The sequence below is a fragment of the Engystomops pustulosus genome, chromosome 1 (assembly GCF_040894005.1).
Source record: "Engystomops pustulosus chromosome 1, aEngPut4.maternal, whole genome shotgun sequence".
Classification (NCBI taxonomy): domain Eukaryota; kingdom Metazoa; phylum Chordata; class Amphibia; order Anura; family Leptodactylidae; genus Engystomops; species Engystomops pustulosus.
In genome coordinates this window covers 231,629,842-231,656,567 of record NC_092411.1, presented here as the reverse complement: position 1 = coordinate 231,656,567, position 26,726 = coordinate 231,629,842, and the positions used below count along the sequence as shown (strand labels likewise).

The 26,726-nt window shown below is 39.2% G+C and overlaps 1 protein-coding gene across 2 annotated transcripts in view; it reads right to left on the bottom strand.

The window, feature by feature from the left end:
• Positions 1 to 10,316: 10,316 nt before the first annotated feature.
• Positions 10,317 to 26,726, bottom strand: part of PDGFC (platelet derived growth factor C) — a 154,785-nt gene continuing 138,375 nt past the window's right edge. For both annotated transcript variants that reach the window (XM_072120729.1, XM_072120738.1), the window contains exons 4-6: positions 18,285 to 18,492; positions 13,715 to 13,932; positions 10,317 to 11,573 (exon numbers count right to left, since the gene is read on the bottom strand). In XM_072120729.1, the coding sequence (XP_071976830.1) occupies positions 11,457 to 11,573; positions 13,715 to 13,932; positions 18,285 to 18,492 (543 nt within the window). In that variant the 3' untranslated portion in view covers positions 10,317 to 11,456. The remainder of the gene's footprint in view (positions 11,574 to 13,714; positions 13,933 to 18,284; positions 18,493 to 26,726) is intronic.

The window sequence follows — 26,726 nt, the reverse complement described above, 5'->3', positions numbered from 1 at the left end:
CATCATTCATTAAAGAGGTCTGGGGTATTTTTCTTCTTTATAGGAAATGAGTGTAGTCAAAATGGTCATCAGGCTCAATGAATATTTTATTTTATTAACTTTTTCTTACCCAAATATCCAAATTAAAAAGCTGATGCACGATTGCCCATGCAGTCAAATAAGCACATGTGCACTATGTAGATGGCATGTCTGCTTCCCTATCATCCTTACAAACTGATGGTCCGTGAGATCATACACTAATAGCAAATAATTATGTTTGACTGCAAAATAAAAGGAGTTTTGCCACATTTTCTAATGTATCAGTTGGTAGAACAGATGTTAAGACAAACTCCTGATGATTCTGTCATTACTGAAATAGATCCATCATTTTGTCAGATGGTGTTTTTAGGGGATTTCATACCCCTTATTACTGATTCTAGTTTATGGATGTTCATATCTCAGTCAGTCTGTTCTTCTAATGACTCATAACTCTCAACGACATCTTTATGGTGATTTATATGCAAATGAAGATTTAAATCTAGCTTGTAGGTAGTAAAAATATGACAGCTCACTGCAAACAATCTGATAAATACATAGTGCAAGCGTGATAATGATTTTTTTCTTTAACAAACTGTGATCCACAAGTATAGACGTTCATTTTGTTATATCACTATTTTTCCCATGAGATTAATTTTTTTATTTTTGCATTTTATTTATTGTGTATCTTTGTTTTCCACTATAAATTCAATTACAAAAGGGAATTATTCGTAGATCCAGGCACTTTAACTTTGGTAATCTTCTCATATATGTTATGCATGGCAACCTTTCTTATATAATCAACTTGGGGATGTTACCAGTAAGCCGGTTTGCAAGTTGTTATACTATGAACGACCCCCCCCCCCCCTTCCTCTACTGCCGGCAGAGAGAGGGATGAAGTGAGCGGAGGGGAGGGTGAGACAGTCTAACTTCTTGAGAAGTTGCAGCACTGTGGGGCCCTGGTAACAACCCCAGCAGCCCTCCTGGCTCATTAGCATAATTTAAAAAGTTGATTTTGTAAGAAAGGAGTTTTTGAGAAGGGATTTGATATCAAATCATAATTTTTGGAGGAAAGCTTTTTTTAAATACAGCATTCACCGTCCAGTAATAGTTCCGATATATTGTGCAGATCATTATGGAAGCGGCAATATCAAATATGTGGGGGTTATTTTGTGATTTTGTATTTTTATTACTTTATTTGATTTTATCATGTAGAGGTGGTGGTTGTACACTAATTTTGTTTTTTGTATATTTTTTTTATAAACAACTTTTTGTCTGAAATGTTTTACTTTTTATTTTTTTTACACAGTTGTACTTGAACAAGTGATCTTCTGGTAATAACTCATAATAAACTTCTAATAACTGATGTAGCCGCACAATAAATTATGCTGCACACATAAATATATATCTTAAATAAATATCTTAATATACAGCACATAAAAAAATAGCAGCAATATGTACTGAACACCAGGGCTGCCATAAAGTTGTTCAAAACAGTCTTAGCTTGCTCTAACCTTGATCTGTCCACTGATGGACTCCTCAAAATTTATTCTCTGTCAGTACATTTCACAATATCCACAGGATAACAGCTATGTCCCACACTGTGCTCCTAAATAATATACAACCCCCAGCTGGCCACTCTCTGCCCCCAGCATATGTCAAATACACTATGGTCTCTGAATAAATAATTATATAGTGCCCGTGAATATAGTTTTCCACTAATTTATGTGAATACAAACAGTGCCCCATTTTATCATTATGTACAGCACACGCAAATAAAATTATTTATATTACTCTCTTGAATTAATTAAATACAGTAAACTCACACCAAATAAATATTATTATATTTGCTGTCCTCTTTAATTATATCCAGAAACCGGCAAATTATTTATCTTATATACAGTGACAGCCCGATTTGTATACAGTAGAACTTTAACTTATTCATAAACAAGCCCCCTAATTCTGAATTTATATACGGCACCTCCTAATGAAATTTATATGCTGCACCCAGGGCTGGCTCCAGGTTTTAGTGGGCCCCTGGGCGACAGAGCTCTAGTGGGCCCCTTTATGGGCCGCCCTCCAGTAGTCACACTGCCTCCCCCCAGCCGCGTGGACACACGGCCCCTCATCCCCATGTACACATCCCCCCCTCCTGTATACACACTGACCCCCCCACCCCTGTATACACACTGCCATCGCCTCCCCCTGTATACACACTGCCCCCTCCTCCTTTATACACACTGACCCCCCCCTCCTCCTGTATACACACTGACCCCCCCTCCTTCTGTATACACACTGACCCCCTCCTCCTGTATACACACTGACCCCCCCTCCTCCTGTATACACACTGACCCCCCCTCCTCCTGTATACACACTGACCCCCTCCTCCTGTATACACACTGCCCCCCTCCTCCTGTATACACACTGACTCCCCCACCCCTTTATACACACTTCCCCCCTCCTCCTGTATACACACAGCTCCCCCCTCTACCTGTATACACACAGCTCCCCCCTCTACCTGTATACACACAGCTCCCCCTCCTCCTGTATACACACAGCTCCTCCTCCTCCTGTATACACACAGCTCCCCCTCCTCCTGTATACACACTGCCCCCTCCTCCTGCATACACACAGCCCCCCAGTAAGTAATGTCCCCACACAGCCCTCCATGTTCTCCCCCTTCGCTGGCCCCTGTTATGTCTCTCTCCCCTCCTCCGGACACAGATCGCGATGAGAGAGGGAAGGAACCTCCCGGGCAGCGGAGCAGATGCCCGAGTGGGCCCCTCCAGTACCCCGAGGTCCCGGCACTTGCCCGGGTTAGCTGGGTGCTGGCGCCAGGCCTGGCTGCACCCGGGTCAAAGTTTAGTTTCAGTCATTCGAGATTTGGTCCAGGAAATCCTGCAAGCCCAGAAAATGCCATCAAGATCTTACTTCATAAGTAGCACCAGCACAACCATTCAGATTCAGCCCTAGTAAGCCCTAGTTTTCCATTTGCAGTACCAGAATCACTTCATTATTTCATCTGCATCACCTCTATACTTTATAACAGTATTGACTTAGTATTGACTTATTGAGGGAGATTTTTCAGGGCTGAGAGGCGTTTTTTGGGCTTACAACAATACCCTGAAACAATACCAACTACCTGCCAACCACTAGTAATTGTTACTATTTACCCCTTTTCCACACCTCCAAGTCAAGTGGGCGTGAATAGATCTATAGATCTAGCCGCATGATAGTAGTTATATTCATGTACATAAGGGGCGGTATTATAGTAGTTATATTCTTGTACATAGGGGGCAGTATAATAGTAGTTATATTCTTTTCCCCTCAGGCAGCAAAAAGGCAATCTTCTTGGTGCAACAGATAATAAGTATGAATACCTGGCTGGCTGTGTGCAGCCAGTTATTCATGATTATTACCGTATATACTCAAGCATTAGCTGGCCTGTGGATAAGCTGAGACCCCTAATTTTAACACCAAAAACTGGGAAAACCTATTGACTCGAGTATAACCCGAGGGTGAGAAATACATTGGTCACAGACCCCCGGTAGTATACAGCCAGCCCGTTTAGTATATAGCTAGCCAGCCCCCTGTAGTATACAGCCAGCAAGCCACCAGTAGTATACTGCTAGCCCCCTTTAGTATATAGCCAGCCAGCCCCCTTTAGTAGCCAGCCCTCTTTAGTGACCGGCCCCCTTTAGTAGCCAGTCCCCTTTATAAGCCACCCAGTCCCCAGTTTGCCCAGTACTTAAAAAATAAACTTACATTCTCACTTCAGGGTGGTTCCAATGTTCAGCGTGGCTCCCGATGCTCGGCGTGGCTGTCTTTTTCACGATGCTCTGTGGTTCCTCTTCTGTCTGCTGTAATAGCCGGCAGAGACGCGGACATGTGCATTACAGCAAGCGGAAGACAGAAGAGGAGCCGCAGGGTCCGTAGCATCGCGGAGAAGACAGAAGAGGAGCTACACCGAGCATCAAGGGCGCTGGAAGGTGAGTATATAAGTTTTTTTTTATTGACTCGTGTATAAGCCAAGGTGAGATTTTTCAGCACATTTTTTGTGCTGAAAAACTCGGCTTATACACAAGTGTATATGGAACCTGCTGCATGGGTTCAGACAATATCCATCATCATTATTTTTGTCTTGTGTATGCGATGTATTGTAGTCTGATCTGGGGTCTATGTTACTTCTTGTACTAATACAGTACTATGCAATAGTGGTTTCTGGGGAGGAATTTGGCCTGTACTATGTTTTTTTGGCGCATCAAGGGTTTTGGTTAATATTGCAACCGCCTGAAGGGTAGCAGTATGACAATGCGGCCCTCGGACCAAAAAAGGTTGCGCACCCCTGCTGTAGAGTGAAGCTCTAGTACTTAGTGCTCAGTCACATTTTATCACAATGAACATTTCTGTTCTGTTATTAATATCCAAGCCAAGAGGACAAATCTTACCTCAGAGATTTACAACAACTCCACAATTATAAATAGCTGTTCACATTTGGATCCTGCAAATTATTTATTTGAAATAGTGCGTTGTCTCCACAACAGAGGGCAAATACTGTCATGACTGACTCTCTGACATGATTGAATAGTGTTAGCATAACCGGGAATTGTTAACATAGGTATTTCAAAAAATAAAATATTTATAGAGAGGGTTTTGCACTCTGCTTTTATGCTGGAAAGTTTGCCTTTGATGTAAGTAAAGTAATACAATGGTCACTGAGAAAACCTTTATGCCTGTTTACAACAATATCATAGATTGTAAAATTTTTCACAGAAAAAAATTCACAGTTTTTCAAACGCACTTGTGTCATATTTTCTTGCTTATAACAGAAATATTCAGTGGTGCTTCATTTATTTTGCACTAGTGAAAAACTAGACAGTCTAAAACTGAACAAGATTCATAACAAAGGCTGATGCTAGGTTATGCATCTGGTACTTTTCTACATATAAAGCCGGCTTCACATGGCAAGACTATGCTCACCATGTTGTATCAGTATATTGGAGCCAAAACCAAGAGCGGCCAAAACACAAAATATTTTCAAATCTGTCTCTGTAGGATCCAATCCTGGATTGTAAACTATTGACAAGAATACTGATTTGTAAATATGGCCTCACTTTGCACAACATATTTACTCAATTCACTAAGTTTTTCTTTTTACCAATAATTTCCAGACACGCAAATGCTACTGCTCCATTGGTTTTTACGGTGGCCTTTTGGGGTTGTGATACAGTGGCCCATCAGAAGAACTTTGAAGGACATCTGGTCATAGAGGAGCAGGTTCTGGGCTGAATTTAAATCGTAACTCTAAAGTTACCTGGCCAAAAATCTCTAGCTGGAGAGAGCCTTTGACAACAATTCCAATTCCAATGATATTATAATGATATTATGCTGCTGTCTGCTTCCTATTCTGAGATCCAGCCTGATTTATCTATAAGCAACGAGCATAAGGAAAATGGCAGCATGCACGTCTTCAATGTGTCAACCATGGGGATAAGCGTTAAGTTTGTAAGTGACTAAGGATGACAAGAGATAACTTTAGTGTCTAAAAATTCATTGGTGACTTGGCATGACCGAACCCTTTCAGGCTGAAGATCGCCAAGTTTGGGTACACAATTTCAGGATCTGTAATAAATCTTCTATCTAATCCTCTTTTTGAAATTTCTGTTGAATTCAATTTAATAACAAGAAGGACAGAATCTAATAGAGGTGTCAGAGTGGATCGGGTGCAGTGAGTTACAACAGTTACATCTACATCCAAGGGAATGCAAACTAGAGACAAAAACTGCAGGAATGAGAGCTGCTATGAAATGAGAGAAGACATTGTTATTCCTCTAGTACAAACACTGGAATACTGATTTTAAAATGAGCAATTCTTTAGCCACTTTTCTATGTCAAACACACACCAATGTACCTAATGAGAAGAATTTACTTGTACTTAAAGTGTGCAGTAATGAAATGTAATGTAATCTAATTAATCTGCCAAACACTCTAGCTCTGCCCTAAATAGTTAAAGGGGTATTCCAGGAATCAGCATAATTGATATACAAATGGGACCTTAAAATATAAGCTAATATGTAATTAGTTGTTATTTTAAATTTTGCTCCCCTTAGCAGAAAAATGCTGTGGACTGTAATGAAGAATTAAAATGCTACTGGCCCTTTAATCAGTCCATTGATTTCCTCTGTGTGGAGCAGACACAGGACAGAAGATGGTCGCTGGTCACATGTACACATCACCTGTCCTGCACCTGCCTGGGCAGGTCATATGATCACCACTACGTTTGGCTGTAGTTGATTAGTTGCAGGGCATCCAGTATGGCCAGTGTTGTGGTGATGTGCAGGGGTGGCAGTTACACATCATTGCTATGATAACAGAGCAAGAAAGTCTTGCAAGATAGTTACATCATCACTGGGAGCAGAGCACAAGAGGTAGGAGTAGTTACTGAGAACTAAAGGTTCATGGGACCTGTAGTTTCAAGTGGTGGCCATCTTGGTGATAACGTTAGAAATTCCAGAACAGTTTGTTAATCATTTGTGACTAATGACATTGAGTTTTGTTATACACTTTGATAACTATTACAGCTGATCATTGTAGCCTAGGACTAAAGCACAATAAGTTACCAATATCCAGAGGTCCGTTTGTAACTAGGGGTCGTATGTAAGTCGAGTGTTCTTAAGTAGGGGACCGCCTGTATTCATTTATTTTTTGCATCATGGGTTTTTGTATCAGATGTTCATATTCCCAGAATACCCCTTTAATGCTGCCCTCCTACCATGAAAATTTAAAGAAAATGGCGTTTTAATTTCTTTGTTCCCCCACTTGGCAAAGGCTTTCCTTCTGACATTGAGCAGTGTATTACACTGACGTGACCCTTTCTCTGACATCTCCAATGCTTTACCTACTGTGAAAAAAGCTTAATTAATGAAAAATATTTTTATACTAAGCCTCACATTTTCCTTTCATGCAATTTAACTTATGATTTATTAATTCTGACACTTAACTATATATTAAATAAAGATGTATTGTTATTGGTATCATTCAATGTAAACCATTTTAGTAAGAAGTTGGATGTTCCTCTTATTATCACTCATGCTCAGGCTATGTCACCTGTGCACCTCAGGGAGCCTCGTATTATAATGTATGCACACCCCCCCCTAAAATACTAGGCTCTCTGAGGCACTCGGGTGATGTAGCCTGAACACCCAAGGGTGATTAGCATAACTTTTATAACTCTACATTTCCGTGGTTGCGGGATATATGAGTTGTAATGAAATAAATACATTATTCTAGGACACATCTACTAAACTGATCATTTATTGCTATCACTAAACTGATGGTAGATAGTAGATGTCCTTTAATACAGTTGGTCCCCAACTTAAGGACACCCAACATACAGATGACCCCCAGTTACAGATGGACCTCTCTCTCCACTGTGACCTCTGTTGAAGCTCTCTAGATGCTGATAATTTACTGAGCTCCACGCTGCAATTATCAACTGTAGGAGTTATCGAATTTGTCTGCAATAAAGTATTGTTAATGTTTGTCTTTATTACAACCCAATTTATTTTTAAATCTATATGTCTTAGGGACCAAAAAATACTTTGTCTTGAGTTATACTTACAAAATATACCAGTTCTGACTTATATATAATTTCAGATTAAGAAAAAACCTACAGAACCTTGTTAATATGTAACGTGGGGTTTGCCTGAATCAGCAATCTGGCATTCTGCATGTAGTATACCATACCTGACACATAAATTCTAAAAGCAATTCATATGAGAAGGTTGCCAGAAATCTCCACTCCAAACTTTACTACCCCAAGTTACAAACTAAACGTAAACAGTAGATGTAGTTTATTATAAATAGTAGTGCTACTAAGAATCAAACTAAATCTGACCGTGATTAGTTTGGCGCTGTTGTTTTAGGATTCCTTGACTGAACACGGCAGTGTGAAACTGGTATTATAAACTTGATGGCTGGACCTATGTGCAAGGTAACAGGGAAATACCAAGGACCCATTCAATTTGGAATCATGGATAAAGTTACATATTTCTCATAATAGACACTTTGTGGGAAGCAGGACTGGCAGACCAATAGCGATCTACACTCACCGGCCACTTTATTAGGTACACCATGCTAGTAACGGGTTGGACCCCCTTTTGCCTTCAGAACTGCCTCAATTCTTCGTGGCATAGATTCAACAAGGTGCTGGAAGCATTCCTTAGAGATTTTGGTCCATATTGACATGATGGCATCACACAGTTGCCGCAGATTTGTCGGCTGCACATCCATGATGCCAATCTCCCGTTCCACCACATCCCAAAGATGCTCTATTGGATTGAGATCTGGTGACTGTGGAGGCCATTTGAGTACAGTGAACTCATTGTCATGTTCAAGAAACCAGTCTGAGATGAATCCAGCTTTATGACATGGCGCATTATCCTGCTGAAAGTAGCCATCAGATGTTGGGTAAATTGTGGTCATAAAGGGATGGACATGGTCAGCAACAATACTCAGGTAGGCTGTGGAATTACAACGGTGCTCAATTGGTACCAAGGGGCCCAAAGAGTGCCAAGAAAATATTCCCCACACCATGACACCACCACCACCAGCCTGAACCGTTGATACAAGGCAGGATGGATTCATGCTTTCATGTTGTTGACGCCAAATTCTGACCCTACCATTCGAATGTCGCAGCAGAAATCGAGACTCATCAGACCAGGCAACGTTTTTCCAATCTTCTACTGTCCAATTTCGATGAGCTTGTGCAAATTGTAGCCTCAGTTTCCTGTTCTTAGCTGAAAGGAGTGGCACCCAGTGTGGTCTTCTGCTGTTGTAGCCCATCTGCCTCAAAGTTCGACGTAGTGTGTGTTCAGAGATGCTTCTCTGCCGACCATGGTTGTAACGGGTGGCGATTTGAGTCACTGTTGCCTTTCTATCAGCTCGAACCAGTCTGCCCATTCTCCTCTGACCTCTGGCATCAACAAGGCATTTCCGCCCACAGAACTGCCGCTCACTGGATGTTTTTTCTTTTTCGGACCATTCTCTGTAAACCCTAGAGATGGTTGTGCGTGAAAATCCCAGTAGATCAGCAGTTTCTGAAATACTCAGACCAGCCCTTCTGGCACCAACAACCATGCCACGTTCAAAGGCACTCAAATCACCTTTCTTCCCCATACTGATGCTCGGTTTGAACTGCAGGAGATTGTCTTGACCATGTCTACATGCCTAAATGCACTGAGTTGCCGCCATGTGATTGGCTGATAAGAAATTAAGTGTTAACGAGCAGTTGGACAGGTGTACCTAATAAAGTGGCCGGTGAGTGTATAATGTGTGCACAAACGGGAAAGTTTGTGATCTGGGATGATAGGGGTTAGTGCCACAATAGATAAGTCACCACACCATGACCATGCACAATAGACCTTCATGGGGCCCTTGAGTTATACGCAATTTGTGTGGGTAGCTCTCAGTCCCACATACTGCTGTGTGCATGAGGAATAATTCTGACATTCCACTCCCTGCATCATGTTAGGACCAGTATTTGCCTTAGACCTTATGCACACATGTTGTTTTTGTCCATGTGCTATGCATTGATTCAATGGTACACAGAGAAATTTGTTTCTATGATCTTATACACCAATCGCATTACCATGGCCCAATATTTGAGCTGACTGCCAAAGACGCAAAACTAAGAGCAGGTCCTATTCCTGCTTGTAGTTGCAGCTAAAGCAATCTTTAATGTGATCATCGGCTTGTGAGCAGTCTTCACACATAAATGACAGGCGCAAGAAAAACAATGCACCACAGGTCGGTTGTTTGCGGCCTGAGTTGCTCAACATTACGGCTTACAATGACAAATGAATAAGGCCTAATTGACATTTGGTGAAGCACCGAGAGGGATACACAAACTTTAGCAGGGGAACTATAGGGGACCTTATTCGGTTCGGCTTCAGTAGGTTAAACTGCAGCATAGAAGAATAGCAAGAACAGTGGCCAAAATGAAATCATTAAGTCATTTTACTTTAGATGCTTCCTTTAAGAGATAGGTAGCAGCCACACAGAGGACATGCATCATGTAATCAACCCATGGCATAGTTGAGTGAGAGGTAGGAGGAGACAAGTGCCCAAAGAGCCCATAGGATTATCCACTATTGGATATCACTCTGTTTCCTACACTGGTTAATCAAGGTAATTATAGTAGATGAATTCAGATTTTATATGACATTTTTACTTTCATCAAATCTTAAGCATAATTTTTTTGAGGAAAAAAAATACCTTCAATAAATCATAAAATATGTAAGTCAATTTTTTAATTCTGTTTATTAAGGAAAACGGTTTAAATGCGAATTGTTAAAACCGCATGTTTTTGCAGATAGGTAATGATTTTGCAGTTGGACATAAGAGACAGTAGAAAAAAGGGTCATAATAAACCAACTAGGAGACATGATGAAGTTTTATGAGACTGTATCATATTTTTTTCTATAAAATACTACATAGATAGCAGATATTAAAGACTGTTCAGTAGCAGCTCAGTACCAATATGTTCACTCCATCTGCCATTTACATTTCAATGTAAAACCCAGATACTTCACTTTTAGCACCATATACATATACCCACCTCCGGCAGCTTGACCATAATTCAACTGGGCTTAATAAAACAAGATAAAATAATATTGAATTACACAAAAAGTTTTCTCTAAGCCTTAAAAAGACATTAAATACCTATGTAAAAAGAGATAAAATTAACACAATTAGAAAAGCAAATCGATATAATTGAAAAATTATATAAAATGTACAAAAGTAACGCAATGAAAAATACAATTCAACAAAAGGCTTTAGCTGGATCGAGGCGTCTGTCTACTTCAGTTGTGATTAATAAATGCATTGGTCCAAGCACATTGTAGGAAGAAATGAAAAGTCGATTGAAAATGACTGCATGAGGTTTTAGGATGAAAACCTCATTTTCTTAGTCACGCTTACAAAAATGGGTGTAACTGCTCCCAATAAACGAAAAATGCTTATGGCATGCAAATAGTCTTCTCTAGGATTTCAAAGATGACATCAAGAACACAATATATTTCCACCATGATGTTATGCAGTGCTGTGGTCAGTCTTATTGCAAATCTCCTCAAAATCTGTCCAGTAGACATTTTTTATATGAGTATGACTGTCCTGTCCTAATGTAGGCTTCATTCGTGTACAGTAATATCAAAAGGCAGCCACACTGACTAATAACCTCTCAATGATGTGGCGTCTGGACCAACCAAACGTTAATGGAAGGTTTTATCCAACGTCTCCTCTCATCATGACATAGTTGTACATCTGCAAGACTGGCAGCCATAAATAGACTTCCATGTTTACAGTGTAAAAGAAAGCTATTCCCCCGGAGAAACAGCAACATCTTGTATGTGCTTTAAATATTCATTCAGTTTCTTGTCCATTTATCCTTCAGTGTTCCCTTTGCATTGGCAAGCGCACTCTTCGTGGTGCTCCAGAGCCACGTCTGTCAGTGACTTCTGCAGTATTTTGGAACCAGTCCTTTGCTTGACCTGGAGAACCTAGTAATAATTGCAAAATTGATTAACATTAGTTAAAAGATATTGTAATGCTTATCGGTTTTTTTTCGTATCAATCTTTTTATTGATTTTGTTACAAAGAGTAACAAGTAACAAGTTACATGTATTGCAATACCCAAACATTTATGTCTCACTATGGGCCTATGCACATGAACGTTGTATTGGGATGTGTGTTAGCCATTGTTCCAAGGCCCAGCACACGTCCCCATGTGTTTCTATGGCTCATCTACCCATCTATGGTTTCCATTGCCCCATGTAGGAGCTGACTGCTGCAGATGCAAATTTTGGAGCAGGTCCTATTCCTGTCCACGTTTGCAGCTTGTGCAATCTTTTTTACTGTCATCAGCGTGTGAGGGGATCTGGTTTCTAAAAAGGGGATGTAACAGTGTGCACATTGTAACTTGACTAATTTGTGGTATTAACCTAGACACAGCTGTCTACAAAGACCACCCAGCTTAACTTCCAGTATCGACTACCATGTTTAATCTGGGGCACTTTAAGAGTTTCCAATTTGTATTAATATAGATGGGATTAGTAAATCTGCCCCACCGTGTGTGTCAACCTGAGCCTGAGCTTATAGTGTGTGTTTCATCCTACCCTTGCTAGCCTGAACACTGGTTGTTGCACATCACCAACATAAACAAGGACACATTAGCACTTTGCACACCCTATAAAATTAAGTCACATATAAATGACTTTTATTAGTTCATAGCCACACAGCAGACACATTAAAATGCATATATGTAATTAAAAACGTTCTGGCCATGGTCCATGATAAGATTCATCTGCCATACAGGGGTTCCCCTTTACATATCTCAAGGATCCAAAACATGCAAGATAAGTACATCTGATATATTAGTACATTGCCTAGACAACAAAATGCAGTTTCATATCACAAAACAAGGGTTATCAGTGCCTAAGTATCATAGAAAAATTGTATGGGAACAATGTCACTAGATATACTAACAAATATATCATTATAAAAGGTTTTGTGGGTAGACCCCCACAAACAACACACCAACCCATGCATATCGCCAGCTTGTCTGGGTTCCTCAGGGCTCCTGCTGTTTACTTCACACCCCTGCTGTGTGCTCACTTTTCAAGGTTTGTGAACACTGGTTTATAACTTGCTAGCAGTCTTGATTGAATTGCACCACATCCACCTGTCCCCTGAAAACTTTGTTTTGGCTCACTAACAGTTAACCCACTGTGATTGACAAAATCTCTTTCCACTCCCATTACCATCCTGTCTGATGTCTTTCTAGCTAGAGATCCATTGTAATCTTGGTTTTGACCCTTATCTGGTGACTGTTCCTCTCTGTTTGTGTTATGCAGTCTTTGTCTCCGTTTGTACTTTGGCACAGGTAGGGCACTTCTACTAGTAGTCTTCCTACTGCCTAAGGCTGGGGAAGTAGGCAGAGACAGCTGGGAAGGAGGTTTATGGGGTACATGTATCAGTCTCTTGGCCTGCCCTTTCCTTAAATTTTTGAGACTTTTCATGGTGCTTGTGCTCATTTGCGACTTTTTGGGGGACTAAAACAGCCTCCTTTCAAAGTTCGCCATTGTCTAGTTCTCTGCATGGTTCCCTGAGTTATTACCTGAACCCAGATGTGAAAGTTGCAACTTTTAAAAAAAGTTGCAGATTTTGTCGCAAATCTATTGCTGCACCTGGCCAGGTGTAGAAATTAGCTTGCAGCTGATTGCAATTTTTGGTGATTATTTGGGACTTTTGTTTTAATAAGTCGCAAATACACTAAAGACCAGTCACCACATGTATCAATAGCCACTAAGATACATTTGACCAGAAGTAAAACCAAGAAAAGTCTCAAAAAACAGATGGACAAAGCCAGACTTGCATGTGCCCCAATGTCTCTTTCTATTTCTACAGTCTGTTCCCTGATCCTGCATAACATTATAACAAGCAGGTTAGTTGCTGAGTGCATGTACACAGATGACAGGTCATCTCTGCCGAATGTCATTGCTGGAAAGACAGCGGATTTGAAAGTTTAGTCAATTTCATGCAATTACAAACCTTGGGCCACTCTAAATCTATGATTTCTGCATTGCAGCATGCAATAGTAAAATCAGCTCTAAATTATAATAAAGGGGAAAGAAATGTATACCTCGTGGTATTTCTTGGTGACCTTAGTCGCTGTGCAATGGCATTCACTACAACTGTGGCTGCAGCAGGCACAATTCCCCCCACATCGCTTCACCAGGAGGCAACTGGGCCAAAATATGGCATCTGTCCTCTTCAACTCCTCTCGTAAAGACACAGAAAAGTTACGTGGCGTGCAGCTGTACAACCTCACTTCATCTCTCATGATACTCAGGTCAAGCACTAAAGAGATAGGAGAGAGAAAGAGAGAAAGTGAATGATTGCAGCTGTAAACAAATTGTCTTAGGTTATAAATACACAATGTTACTATTTATAGTCATATAATTTGTGATATAAAGAAGTTTGGTTTGCTCTCACATAAATGGAGGTTCATTAGATAACAGGAAGTTCTGTTATTTTAATTGTCATCTTATAATTACTTTTTCAGTAATTAAAAAAAGTGACACATGGCCATCATTTGCTTAAAATAATACACGCAAAAATAGAGTGTTAGTTTTCTTCTTATGTTTTACTATATTAGTAGTCATTTTAAACTTTGCTTGTGTTGCCAGGTTTTTTTTGCTTTCTTTTTTTAAATCTTAAATTTTTGTGTAGCCAGAAAAATAATAATGAAACTACAAGCATTTTGCTATAGAAGTGGTTTCAGGATTTTCGAAACCTAGTATAAACCCCTTCCCAACTTGTGGCGTACTAGTATGGCACAAGCCGGGTTCCCGTGCATGGAGAGGGCTGGCAGGCACCGATCGCGGGTGTTTTCCCGCCGATCGTGGCCGGTAATGCTTGTGGTGGCTTCAAAAAGATGGCGGCGCCCGCAGATCGTCGCTTCCCATGACGTCATCGGGGAGTGGTGATTCGTCGCCATGACAGCCTCGGGTCTTCCGAAGACCCAAGCCTGTCTCCTTTTAACCCAGCACACTGTAATGAATGAGGAGGAAAATCCCCAAATACTGCCATACTGAAGTATGGCAGTATATGATAGGAACGATCCGACATTCTAGGGTTAAAGTACCCTAGGGAGTTTGAAAAATAGTAAAAGTAAAAAAGTTAAAATTTATAATAAAAAAGCATAAAAATTCAAATCACCCCCTCTTTCCCTAGAACTGATATAAATATTAATAAACAGTAAAAATCATAAACACACTAGGAATTGCCCCATCCGAAAATTCCCGATCTATCAAAATATAATAACGGTTTTTCACTGCGTTTTACAAAGTCCTAAAAGTTATAGCAATGAAAATGCCATCAAAAGTTGCAAAAAACACTGTTATTGGCACCAGAAGATGGCAAAATTAAGAAAAAAAATTTTTGTACAGGCGGTTTTACTTTTTGTAAATGTATGAAAACATTATAAAACCTATACAAATTTGGTATCCCAGTAATCTTACCAACCCAAAGAATAAAGTAGACATGTCATTTGTGGCGCACACTGAAAGTTGTAAAATCTAAGACTACAAGAAAACATTGCAAATTAGTTTTTTCACCATTTTCACTGCATTTGGAAATTTTTTCCTGCTTCCCAGTACACGGCATGGAATATTAAACACTGTCACTATGAAGTGCAATTTGTTACACAGAAAATAAGCCATCACAGAGCTCTTTATGTGGAAAAATAAAAAAGTTATAGATTTTTGAAGGTGGTGAGTGAAAAATGGAAGTGAAAAAACTAAAAAGGGACAGGTCGTTAAGGGGTTAAAAAAAGCCCTGGAAATTGAACATAACAGGATAAAATATATCAAAGCTAAACTGTCCTAATATGTTTCTTTTATTACATTTTTTTGTATCTAAAACAGGAAAATCATGAAATTTTCTGTGATGAAGTAAAGACCATACAGTTAGGGGGAGGGGACATTATTTATGTTCAACAGTGACAGTACATGCCACTCACTTCTCCCAGCCTTATCTGAATAGCTTAGTTAAAGAGAATCAGGTAAAGCCTTTACACCCAAAATTTTAATCCATATATATAAATATGAATAATAAATATGCATTGCCAAAAGCAATAAAGAGGAAAATATATGCCAATGTATACCCTATTTATAATTAGGTTCTGTGATGTTGAATGTCACTTTTTTGTATCAATCAGTATTTAATACAAAATATTCAGCAATATTTAAAAAGTATAACTTATTTATTACATACCGTATACTCGCCCAGGTACCTATTTTTGCCACAAAAAAACTGGGAAAACCTATTGACTCGAGTATAAGCGTGGGGTAAAAAATGCAGCAACTACTCTTTAATAAAATGTCCAACAGCAGCCTCCCCTCATTAATAAAATGTCCAGTAGACTCCCCCTTAAAAAAGAAATGTCCAGCAGAGACCCCCTTTAAATAGAATGTTCAGCAGTGTCCCCTTTAAATACAATTTCCAGCACTGCCCCTGAAAAAATAATAAAATTAGTACTCACCTTCGGCGCTCCCCCCGGCACGCCTTCTCAGCTTGGCTTCAGCGTCCCGGCAATGCGGGGAGAGGAACATTTATGTTCTTTTCCTACATGAACACACTGCCAGGAAGCCGGTGCAGGGCATGGAAAATGAGCCGGTGGAGAATTATATTTATATATATATATATTATATATAAATACACTTGAGTATAAGTTTGCTTGGCTTATACGCAAGTATATACGGTAATAATGTAGTACTGCATTACTGGTTGCAGCTGAGTGTACATTCAGGGACGTTCCCAGTGATATAAGGACAGTGACATCACTAGGGAGACACCCTGAACATTAGCATCAGCCAATCACCAGTTGCTGCCAATGCATTCAGAGGGGAGAAGGAGGCACTGGGTGATGTATCCCACTTTATGGGATATGTGGAATACTGTGGAATATGTCTGTGCCCTACGTCGTAAGGACACATTGTACCCGATGTGTCTTTACAGTGTAGGCAAAATATGAGATGTGAATCTAGCCTTATATGTACTTGGTATTGAATTGGCCTAACAGAGAATTGTAATACAAAATAAAGTGACATGAGGTCCTCATAGGACAATAGAAAGGAATGGGATGTGTATGTTTATACTCCAAGGCTGAGCATATGGTTCTCTGCACACAGCAGCCACTCGCTTTTCTTTAAACATGCTTAGACTTGTTCCTGCGTACGTCTAGTCATCTGTTTTATAGAAAAGCCTAATATAAATGCTTTACTCTGTGGTTTGTTGAATTTTTTTCCTCTACTCTCACATATTCATAAATAACACATCGCAACAACTACTGAAGGTTCTGCTTCCAGATCAAACATTCTCATCTTTCAGAAAAGATACATGATTCCCCCAAGTCATTCACATAGTCAGACTTCAACAGCACCTCAGGGTCAATGATGTATTGGCTGCAAGGATGGGAAGTGATACTGTGGCAGATATTTACTCACCATTTGTTTGTGAAAACAGAATATTTTGTACACCTTGAGGGAATACTGGACCGAAAATTTAGGAACTTCTGAGCACAGTTTGAAGCCTACAACTACAGCAATTAAAATAATTTTTTAATTGTTCTTTCTAGTGGGACCATTTAATAGTCTGTGCCGTGTTCTGGGAAGCTTCAAAATATTCCCAATACTTATTTAATTAATTAACTTCAGACACTACTGGGGGAGTGGAGTAGACTCTGTGAGCTCCAGGACTAAGACTATCCCACAAACTGAGTAGCCTTTGCATATCCACGCCGCCTGTGAATGCTGCGACACTGCCTTTACAGCTACGGGGGTGTGGAGTAGCCTGATGAAATATTGAAGGAAATCTACTATTTAAAAAAATAAAAACCATGTACAAATACTCACCTCCACTCCTCTTGATGTTGATCCTGGCACTGTCCTCCGTTAGTCCAGACATGCTGGAATCACTTAGAAAAGAAACTTATAATTAGCAGCCTGGAGCAGGGGACAAGATGTCCAGCGCTCTAGGCTGCTAATTATGCTTGCCCCACCCCCTCACTCTCCCATGCTGGGAGAGGGAGGTGACATCACAAGAAGGGTGTGAATTCATGCCTCTTGCGTGACATCACCTCTCTCTCCCATACTCCTAGCATGTGCCCTTGAACCCCTGATCTTTTGACACTTTCCAATATTGTAGAGACTTTGTGATGTCACCCATGTCGCCCAACCCAGGGAACATGCAGTAGCTCTCAGGTCTTTTTGCCATCTATTATATTCAAAATTCACAATTCGTTCTGCACCATGAGGCGCTTTTTTATTTTATGTCTCATAGAGTGTTAGATTAAAAATGGTATTTATAAAATAGTTATTCAGGAGTTTGCATTAGAAAAGCCTAAAGTTTATGTTTGGAAGACAAGTCGATATGGTCATAGGTTAACGTTACAGACCTCCTGTAATTCTACACAGAGACAGGAATAGAGGGCCATAAATCATCACAGGTCCTCAGAAGACTACCATATACAGTACCTCTAATGTTTCATAGACAACAATAAAATATTGTAAGCGCTCAGTGGCAGTGACAGCTTATGAGTTAAATATATCTTACACAAGTAACTACTTACAAATTGAATAAGACACCAACAAAGGATTTTTTATGAAGTCAATTACACATTGAAATGCCATACAACATACTACACATACCTCTGGATTTTCTGCCATGGATATAGGATTTCCCAAGTACTTGCCATGATGGTCTGTACAGTTCTTCTAAGTCCAACTGCCATCTATCGGGTTCAAGGTATCGCATTACTTCTTCAACAGTTCCAAATTGAGAAACAGTCTGGCTTAGTAAATCTAAGGGCAGTGCTGATGGGGGAAGCACTGAGGGGCTGACTGGTTCTGCCTGCTGCTGTGAATACAAAACAAAAATGTTGTTAAAAAAATTGCTAAAAAATGCAATATACATTCTGTAAAAGATTGCCTAATGACATGTTTCAGATCTTAATATGATAAACCATATAAATCTTTATTAAACCAAATTTCACAATGATAAAAAAAATGCACACATGACATGATGATGTAGCACATGTCAGGTAAGAATATTCTGCCATAAGTGCAACAATATGAGTTAATGTAGATAAATGTAGAGCAATAAACAATGTAAAAGGGTTACATTTCGATATAACATAAACACCAAACTGAGGAGAAGTACACAATTTACGGTAACCAGAATGTGACATAGAGATGGTGGATACAGACCAAGTGTGCTGCCCAACCCCAATACATGTTTCACCCCTGAAGGCTTCATCAGGGGTATGCAAATGACACATGACACTACTGCAATTATATATATATATATATATATATATATATATATATATATATATATATGCAAGTTATATCCTGTGCTGTGTATAGGAGTTCAATGTCTTTAGTGTCACACCCCCAAATATTTATTTTCCCCACATCTTATCTGCAGTGGAGGACAGTGCTTTGTGCCCATCGCTCTCCAATAGCTAATAAATGTCCATAAATGCGAGCCAATTCCTCATCACTAGTCCTTAGATGTGATATAATAACCAGTAGAGAGTTCTAGTTACATTGAAGCGTGTAGCATGTTCCCCCTTGTATATACAAGTACATTCCTTAAACATTTTTGCTTGGAGAACACCACTAGTGGATCTATAGGCACCTACATCTTAAATGTGTAGGGAATGTGAAAAATTATGTATATCACATAGTACTGAGAAAAGCCTGGCTGGGTTCATTTGATTATGGTGGTAAAATTCTGTTGTTCTTTCAATGTATTTGGGTGATTATAGAAGACGAGGGAAAAAATCAGACGATACGTTTTTGAGGCTAACTGATTTCTTCACTCTTCTTCTGCTCTCTATAGCTCACACGGTATAAGTCTAATACTAGCAACTTGGCTGATTGTAGACATTAATAGTGCATTCTTGCTGGACCTGCATCATTTTCAGACTAATTAAATGACAAATGGTAGGATTCCTTTAAATCGTAATGTATAAGCACGTAGAAAATGAATAACTCTGCTAGAATACTCAATAGTGACACGATACCCACAAAAGACTAGAATGCACCATTTTACTCCATGCAAACATTACAATTTATGTTAAGGGATAATCCCATGAAGATGAAACTGTTGCATTTGTACTAATATAACTTGAAGTCCAACTGTTACTATTAAAAACTATGCACTAAGCAAAAATAAGCAATTCTCTCATTCACTATAATTAGCTATCTATAGGTGTTTAGCAGCTAGAGATGACAGGAGGTTTGTTAAGATGGTCTGTAGGGCCTGTAGTGATGTCACAAGACTCATCACATGCTTCAGGCCGGAAAATTACAAACATGCTGTCCTACATCATTTGAAAGTACTTAGTTCGATCCCAAGGACCTTTAGTGATGTCACAAGGATGGGACTGATCACATGCTTCAGGCCAGCCAATTACAAACAAGCTGTCCTGCATCATTTGAAGTAATTAGTTTGATGCAAAGGACCTGTAGTGATGTTACAAGTATGTGAGTCATCACATGCTTCAGATCGGCCAATTACAAATATGCTCTCCGCTTCTGGCTTCAGTGGGGTGAGCTGATGTCCCAACCAGGAAGTGCCCACCCACATCAGAATTAGCTGAATCTGAATCTAATTTTATAAATACCAGATTTATTTCAGGCTATGAAGAAGTCAGCAGCCTGGAATTGTTATCAAAGGCTATGTCCAGCTGTCCAACACTTTTTTTTGTCAGTAACTTTACAGTTACACTTTAATGGAAACCTACCATATAAATTTACCTATTAAGGTAGATCTGATGGTAGGTTCCTATTAACCAAGTAAACGCTAATGTTAAGCCAACCCTATAATACTTTTTAAACTTAGCTAAACTTTATCTAGATAATATGTACATTTTCTGGAAAGACTACTGAGCCGTGGTGTTGCCTTTGCTTTCAGAGAAGATACTCCACTCCCAGGAGCCTCTCTGGAAAATTTACATATTAGCTAGATAAAGTTTATACAGCTTTATAGGGCTTTATACAGCTTTATAGGGTTATCTTAAAGGGGTTGGCCACTCGTGTTTGTAATGTGTGTGTAAGTGTGGGGGGCAGGATATTAGGTAATTTACCAATATACATCTATTAATAATTCTGCTCCACTCCAATATCCCCCCCCCCCCCACACACACACTTACACACACATTACAAAAAATATGAGGTAAGGTGGCCAACCCCTTTAAGGTAGATTAGGGTTTAGTAGGTTGATAGCAACCTACCATCTGACCTACCTTAACAGGTAGATTTCCAATGGTAAGTTTCCTTTAAATGAAAATAGGAAAAAAAAACTAAAGCTAAAAATTGCAGATATTGGTATACACTCTATGCTTTTGTCTTTCATTTGTACTAAACATCCCCAAGAAATATAAGAACATAATTCTCATACAAAATAACTATGCCCTTTTCATTTATTGAACATTTTGTGCTACTGAATATTACTTTAACTTTTGGCAGGACTGAAATTTGTGAGGCAAATGCAAGCTGAAGTGTCCAAGAAGAATAAAGTATATTGGCAGATTCATCATAGAGTCATGCCTTGAATAGCAAGAGGATTGTATAGAATCTGCCAATGGCAGCTACTATATGACTCTTGTATGTTAAAGGGAAGGGGGAGAGGGGAGAGACGGAGGGGGAGAGGTGATGGATCCAAGTCATTATTATCAAATTCACTTTACCTCCATCCTATAAACTATGCACATTTATAAAACAAATGACATTTCCAGGAACCAGCTCAATAAATGTCTCAAAGTGAAAATGTGTAAAAAATGCTAAGCAGTTCAGTGAGATTTTATTATAGTGTGCATCATCTAAGGGATCCAGTGTTTATCCCCTAACATAGCTTTCTCAATCAGAAATTTGAACAATTAGGAGTTAGATGAGAACATTGCACAATTAGAAAAAAAGATAATAAAAACACCAGTGGTATAAAGGTATATTATGTAAATTTAGAGCCACTCAATGGAATTGGAATACTCAGATTTTCAGTGTAAAATCAAATTAAAGACATGTTTACAACTGTATCTTTATTACTGGTTCAGGCATGTCCCTGTGTATAATGAGTAAATTAAGATGGAGATGTTTGTAAACTATTGATGGGTTATTGTGTACCTTATATACAGAAACATCTCCCTAACTGTTTATAGATGCATGTTAAAGGGCATCTACCACCAGGATGAAGGATTGTAAATCAAGCACACTGACATACTGGTGTGTGCTCCCTCTGGCAGGATCTAGTTTTCTTTACACTTTTTATGCCCTAATTTGAAGAATAAAAGGCTTTACAAATTATGTAAATGAGCATGAGGGGCTCCACACTCCTCTAGAACCTATGGAACCTGGAGCGCCTCAGGCTCCTGTGCTTAATTTTAAAATAATTTTTTTGTAAAAAAAAAAACAGGAAATATTAAACTAAAAGAAGAATGGATCCTGCCAGAGCGGACACACACCTGTATAGTGTGCTTAGTTTACAATCCTTCATCCTGGTGGTAGATGTCCTTTAACATTGGGTGGAGCATCAATATGACAGGGTCACCAAGGTAGGTGTAAAGAGTAAAGAAGGCTCAAAAGTAAAAATGACATTAGGGCTGGTATCTAGTTTTAGCTAACACTATCACAACTGTAACCACTGCATGAAGATGTATTAGGCCAATAAGCTTTCTATGAGTATTTTCGTTGTACATACCCTTGTTTGCTACCATCACCCACTATATTAAAGGGTGCAGCTGCAGCCAACATAGACTGGGCCATTTTTCAGAGGTATCTACAGAAAACATAGCTCCATAAAATGTACAGGAATAGCATGGGGCTCTCAATGACCAAAAGAAAAATCAGTCATGGACAACCCCTCCAGCATACCACAATATTGATATACGCCTTTTGCGTACATTGATCAGAGGTCAAATCCAGAAATTATGGAATTGCTCTTGAATTTCTGTTGTCATGTTATAAATAACCACTGAACACTTATCAGAATCACACTACGGATACTACTTCCCTCAAACTGGATGGTGGCATAGCACATAAATACTGATAAATCTTTGTAAAGACCGTTGGGGCAACCAGACAGCACAATGGTACTTACTAGAAGCAACAATAGTACAAGTAGTAACCTTTGCTGCTTGACTTTTTTGGCAGCAACACTTGTAGTGACAGATAATAAAAGCATGACTAATAGTAATATTCCAGTACAGATAACAAGAACATCACAAATGCATATCTGTAAATAATACAATAATACAACATAATATTAAAACATCTAAAATCAAAAAAGAAATTAGAAACAAGTCATACAATTAGCTATCTGGTTTTAAAGAGGGGAAATGAAAATTGCCAACAGTCTCTGTAGGACTACTAGAATCATAAGTCAGTTCAGAAGTTCTTGTGCAGTTATTCCAGTATGGCTTCTTGGTGAAGGAATCCTTACACTCTACTATCACTCAGTATAGCTCTGCTCATGGCTCAGCAATGCCAGGCAAATCTTACTTACAAACATTCCTATTATGGCCATTCCTTTCATTTTAATTATGGAATCATTGCCTAGAGAAATATGCATTGACCTTTACCAGTGAACACAAACATGGAGTAGCTTGTAGATACAAACTGTATAAAACTGTAACTGAAAATGAACAAATATCATTATCACTTAGTTTGTTCTTTAATACATCAAGTGTGTGAGATTTCCAAAACCAATGTTGGAATTAACATTCTAATAGGAAACATCCCCCAGATGGAGCCGGGTTATACGCTTTTGAGAGAGTGAAAAACAAGTTTTTCCATGTTTTAAAAGTTTTTACCTCTTGTGAGTATAATAAATACTTTTTAATAGTCCATATACAATTGGTGGTGCAATACTGTTAGTTTTTTCATTCTGAATGTGTGATCTCTGGAAGAAAGCAACCCAGAAGTGCGGAACCTTTGGAGATTGAATTCAATGACCGGAGGGACAAGTCGAGGTGTTGCACAGCCGGTTTGGGATACACTCACTCTAGACAGTGTTCTATGCGGGAACTCGCACCTACTCTACTCCGACTCTCAGCGTAACGCAGCTACTGTTATACATCCATGAAACGATTACTACCCACTGAGGATTCTATATTGACTTTGGAAATGAATGTTTGGGACTTTCCTTCTATCAAAACATTCAATCCATCTATCCATAAGACGTTTTGAGCGGAGATAATGTATATTTGTAATAGGAAACATAGCACTGATTTTTTAATATCTTAAATCAGAGAAAATCTTTTCAGATTGCTAATCAATAGAAATTACCTTCATCTCGAAAAAAAATTTGTTATTTTGAGGTAAGATGAATTGGAAGATATGATGCTCAGGTAGGTTAGCCGAACCCTGAATACATCCTGTAAAGATTGTGTAGTGTTTCATTTGCACATGCACCGAAGTACATACACTGACACGCAGTATCCAGGCCCTACAACCAGGTCACAATGATAAACCAGACATGCACAACTCTGCTTCTTGGTACACACTGTAGTTGTAACTTGCAGACCCGCCAAACAAATGTTTGAGAGAGTATTTTTAATGTACATTGCTTTTTTATTGGGGCTATGGGCAGTACTTTTGTTATAGACCATTGTGAAGATGCATTAGTCAGTTGTAAAATTGTTACTGTACTACAGAACATATTAATCTGAACTGGTCTATTTACAGTATACTCGTCCATTACACTAAGGACATTTTGACAAGATATTCCACTTGACATCATATGCTTTATACATGTGAGGTGTTTTTTAATTTTACATAACGTGCCTGAATTCCCAATGATGTGACACATTTTTATAAATAGAACTTCATCATAAGGATATCTTTGTGTGTCAATTGCTTGTCTTGTGAAGTCCTTTCCATATTGCCAGTTAAATTGAAACATACCTGTGTATGGGGCATAAATTGAGGGGGTGCAGATGGTGCTGTCAAAACCGGGCCCAAGAGGCTAAGGGGCCTTTTTTCCCATATGAGAAGAATAGTACTATAAACCATATATTATAGTCGGGGCCTGACACAGTCTTTGCACTGGGATTCATCAGACACAAGTTACGCCACTGTACCTGTGTACACTCAGAGGCTACAACCCTTCATTCATGAGCCCCAATAGAAGTAGCTCCCAAATTCTGAAAATAGAGTAATCCCACCATGGCCACCACATACACTAGCTATGTGATATTCTGTTCTCAGCAAGTGTTGGACTGCAGTACAGGACAATACTGCTGCTCAGGAAAATGTGACCACTGCTTCACATTAAAACTACATATCCCAGAAGCCCCGTGCATCCCTTCCCAGCTGTATGCAGCTTCATGTGCCTCACATGTGCCCTTTCTTGTATTACCATGCTCTAAAAAGGCCCCAATAAGACACATTAAAAAAAAACCATCATGTTAAACATATAATAGAAAGCACAATAAGACCCACAGTCAGAAGTCACCTATGACAACATAAAACAGGAAATATGGTCACATGTAGTAATATCCCATCATCAAAAATTATTACAGAACAAAAATAAAAGAACAAAACTTGTAACAAAGCATACTGTGCCTTATAACACTTAGTGCCATGTTATTCTGTAACCTTCTGCGTGGTGAGGTCCAACATCACCAAGTATATCACATGTATTGCCAAGAACTGTCTGGCAGCTTCAGGCGTAAAAAAGTCACTTATACTTTGGGATAAATAGATATTGAACACATTACCAATTTTTTTAAGGACATATATTTCTAAAGATGCTACTTATATGAAATTCTCACCAGATGTCAGTAAGAATTCACCCGAACCAAACTGGCAAAGAAATCAAACCATACATTCAAATAATTGGAAATGCCCCCGGGATGTGAAAAGGTGAAGGTGAAGGTGAAGGTGAAAAAAGCAATGGAAAGTCATGGCACCAACTGAAATATATCAGTAATTAGAAAGCAATCCTGCTACTTGGTAAAAAATAATGTCAGATGGTTCAACAAATGGCCTATTAAAAGGTTTCTCAATACCAAGGTACCACACAGGGCACCACAAAACCACCCACTGTGTGCCATTACACCATGAAGTAATAACTATATCATTAGTTAAATGTAAGAAATGCTGCTTTTATGGTACTCTTTATTATTAATGATACTCTATAGGTGTACATATTTCTACAATAGCTATAGGTGTACATATTTCTACAATAGCTATGGAGCCAGAGGTGTGGTAAAACTAGCATAGCTAGGACAGACAGTATCCATACACATGTAAGTATCTAGTAATCAACTATCACAAAATTAAAAACTACTGTTAAATTGTACTAAAGGTAATTTACACCTTGCAATTTTTATATGCTTTATTACTTTTAATGATCCCCCACTACCCCTATTCCAACATTGCCTAGTCAACTGCCGGTCAACGTGTCATTGTTGGCCCATGAACCAATGACCAGCAAGGGACTTGGCAAATGGGAGTAGAGGTGGACAGCAGCATAACAACTGCAGTCACATAGGGTGCCTGGGGATGGAAGGTGGACTGCGGGTCCATGACAGGAGCAGATAATCAATTCCATGCATGTAAGACATACACATACAATTGATTATCAGAGCACGGACAGAGCTCACAGACTTTTCTCTGCCTGTGCTACTGCATGGGACTGAGTTTATGTTTTATATATGATGAGGGACCCTGTGACTGCTAATGGACAATTAGTGAGGGGAGGCTGCTGCTAGACATCTTAATTTTGAGAGGAGACTGCTGCTGGAGATTTTATTGTGTGGAGGTTGCTGCCAGACATTTTATTGTGTGTAAGCTGCCGCTGTATATACTAATAATCAGGAGAGGCTGCTCGTGGACATTTTATTGAGTGGTGGCTGACGCTGGACATTTTAATATTGGGCAGAGGTTGGACAATTTATTGAGTGGAATCTGCTGCTGGACATTTTATTGAGTTGAGGCTGCTGCTGGCCATTTTAATGAGTGGTGTCTGCTGCTGAACATTTTATTGAGTTGAGGCTGTTGCTGGACATTTTATTGAGTTGATGCTGCTGCTGGACATTTAATCAATCAGTGGAGGCTGCTGCTGGACATTCTATAGAATTGAGG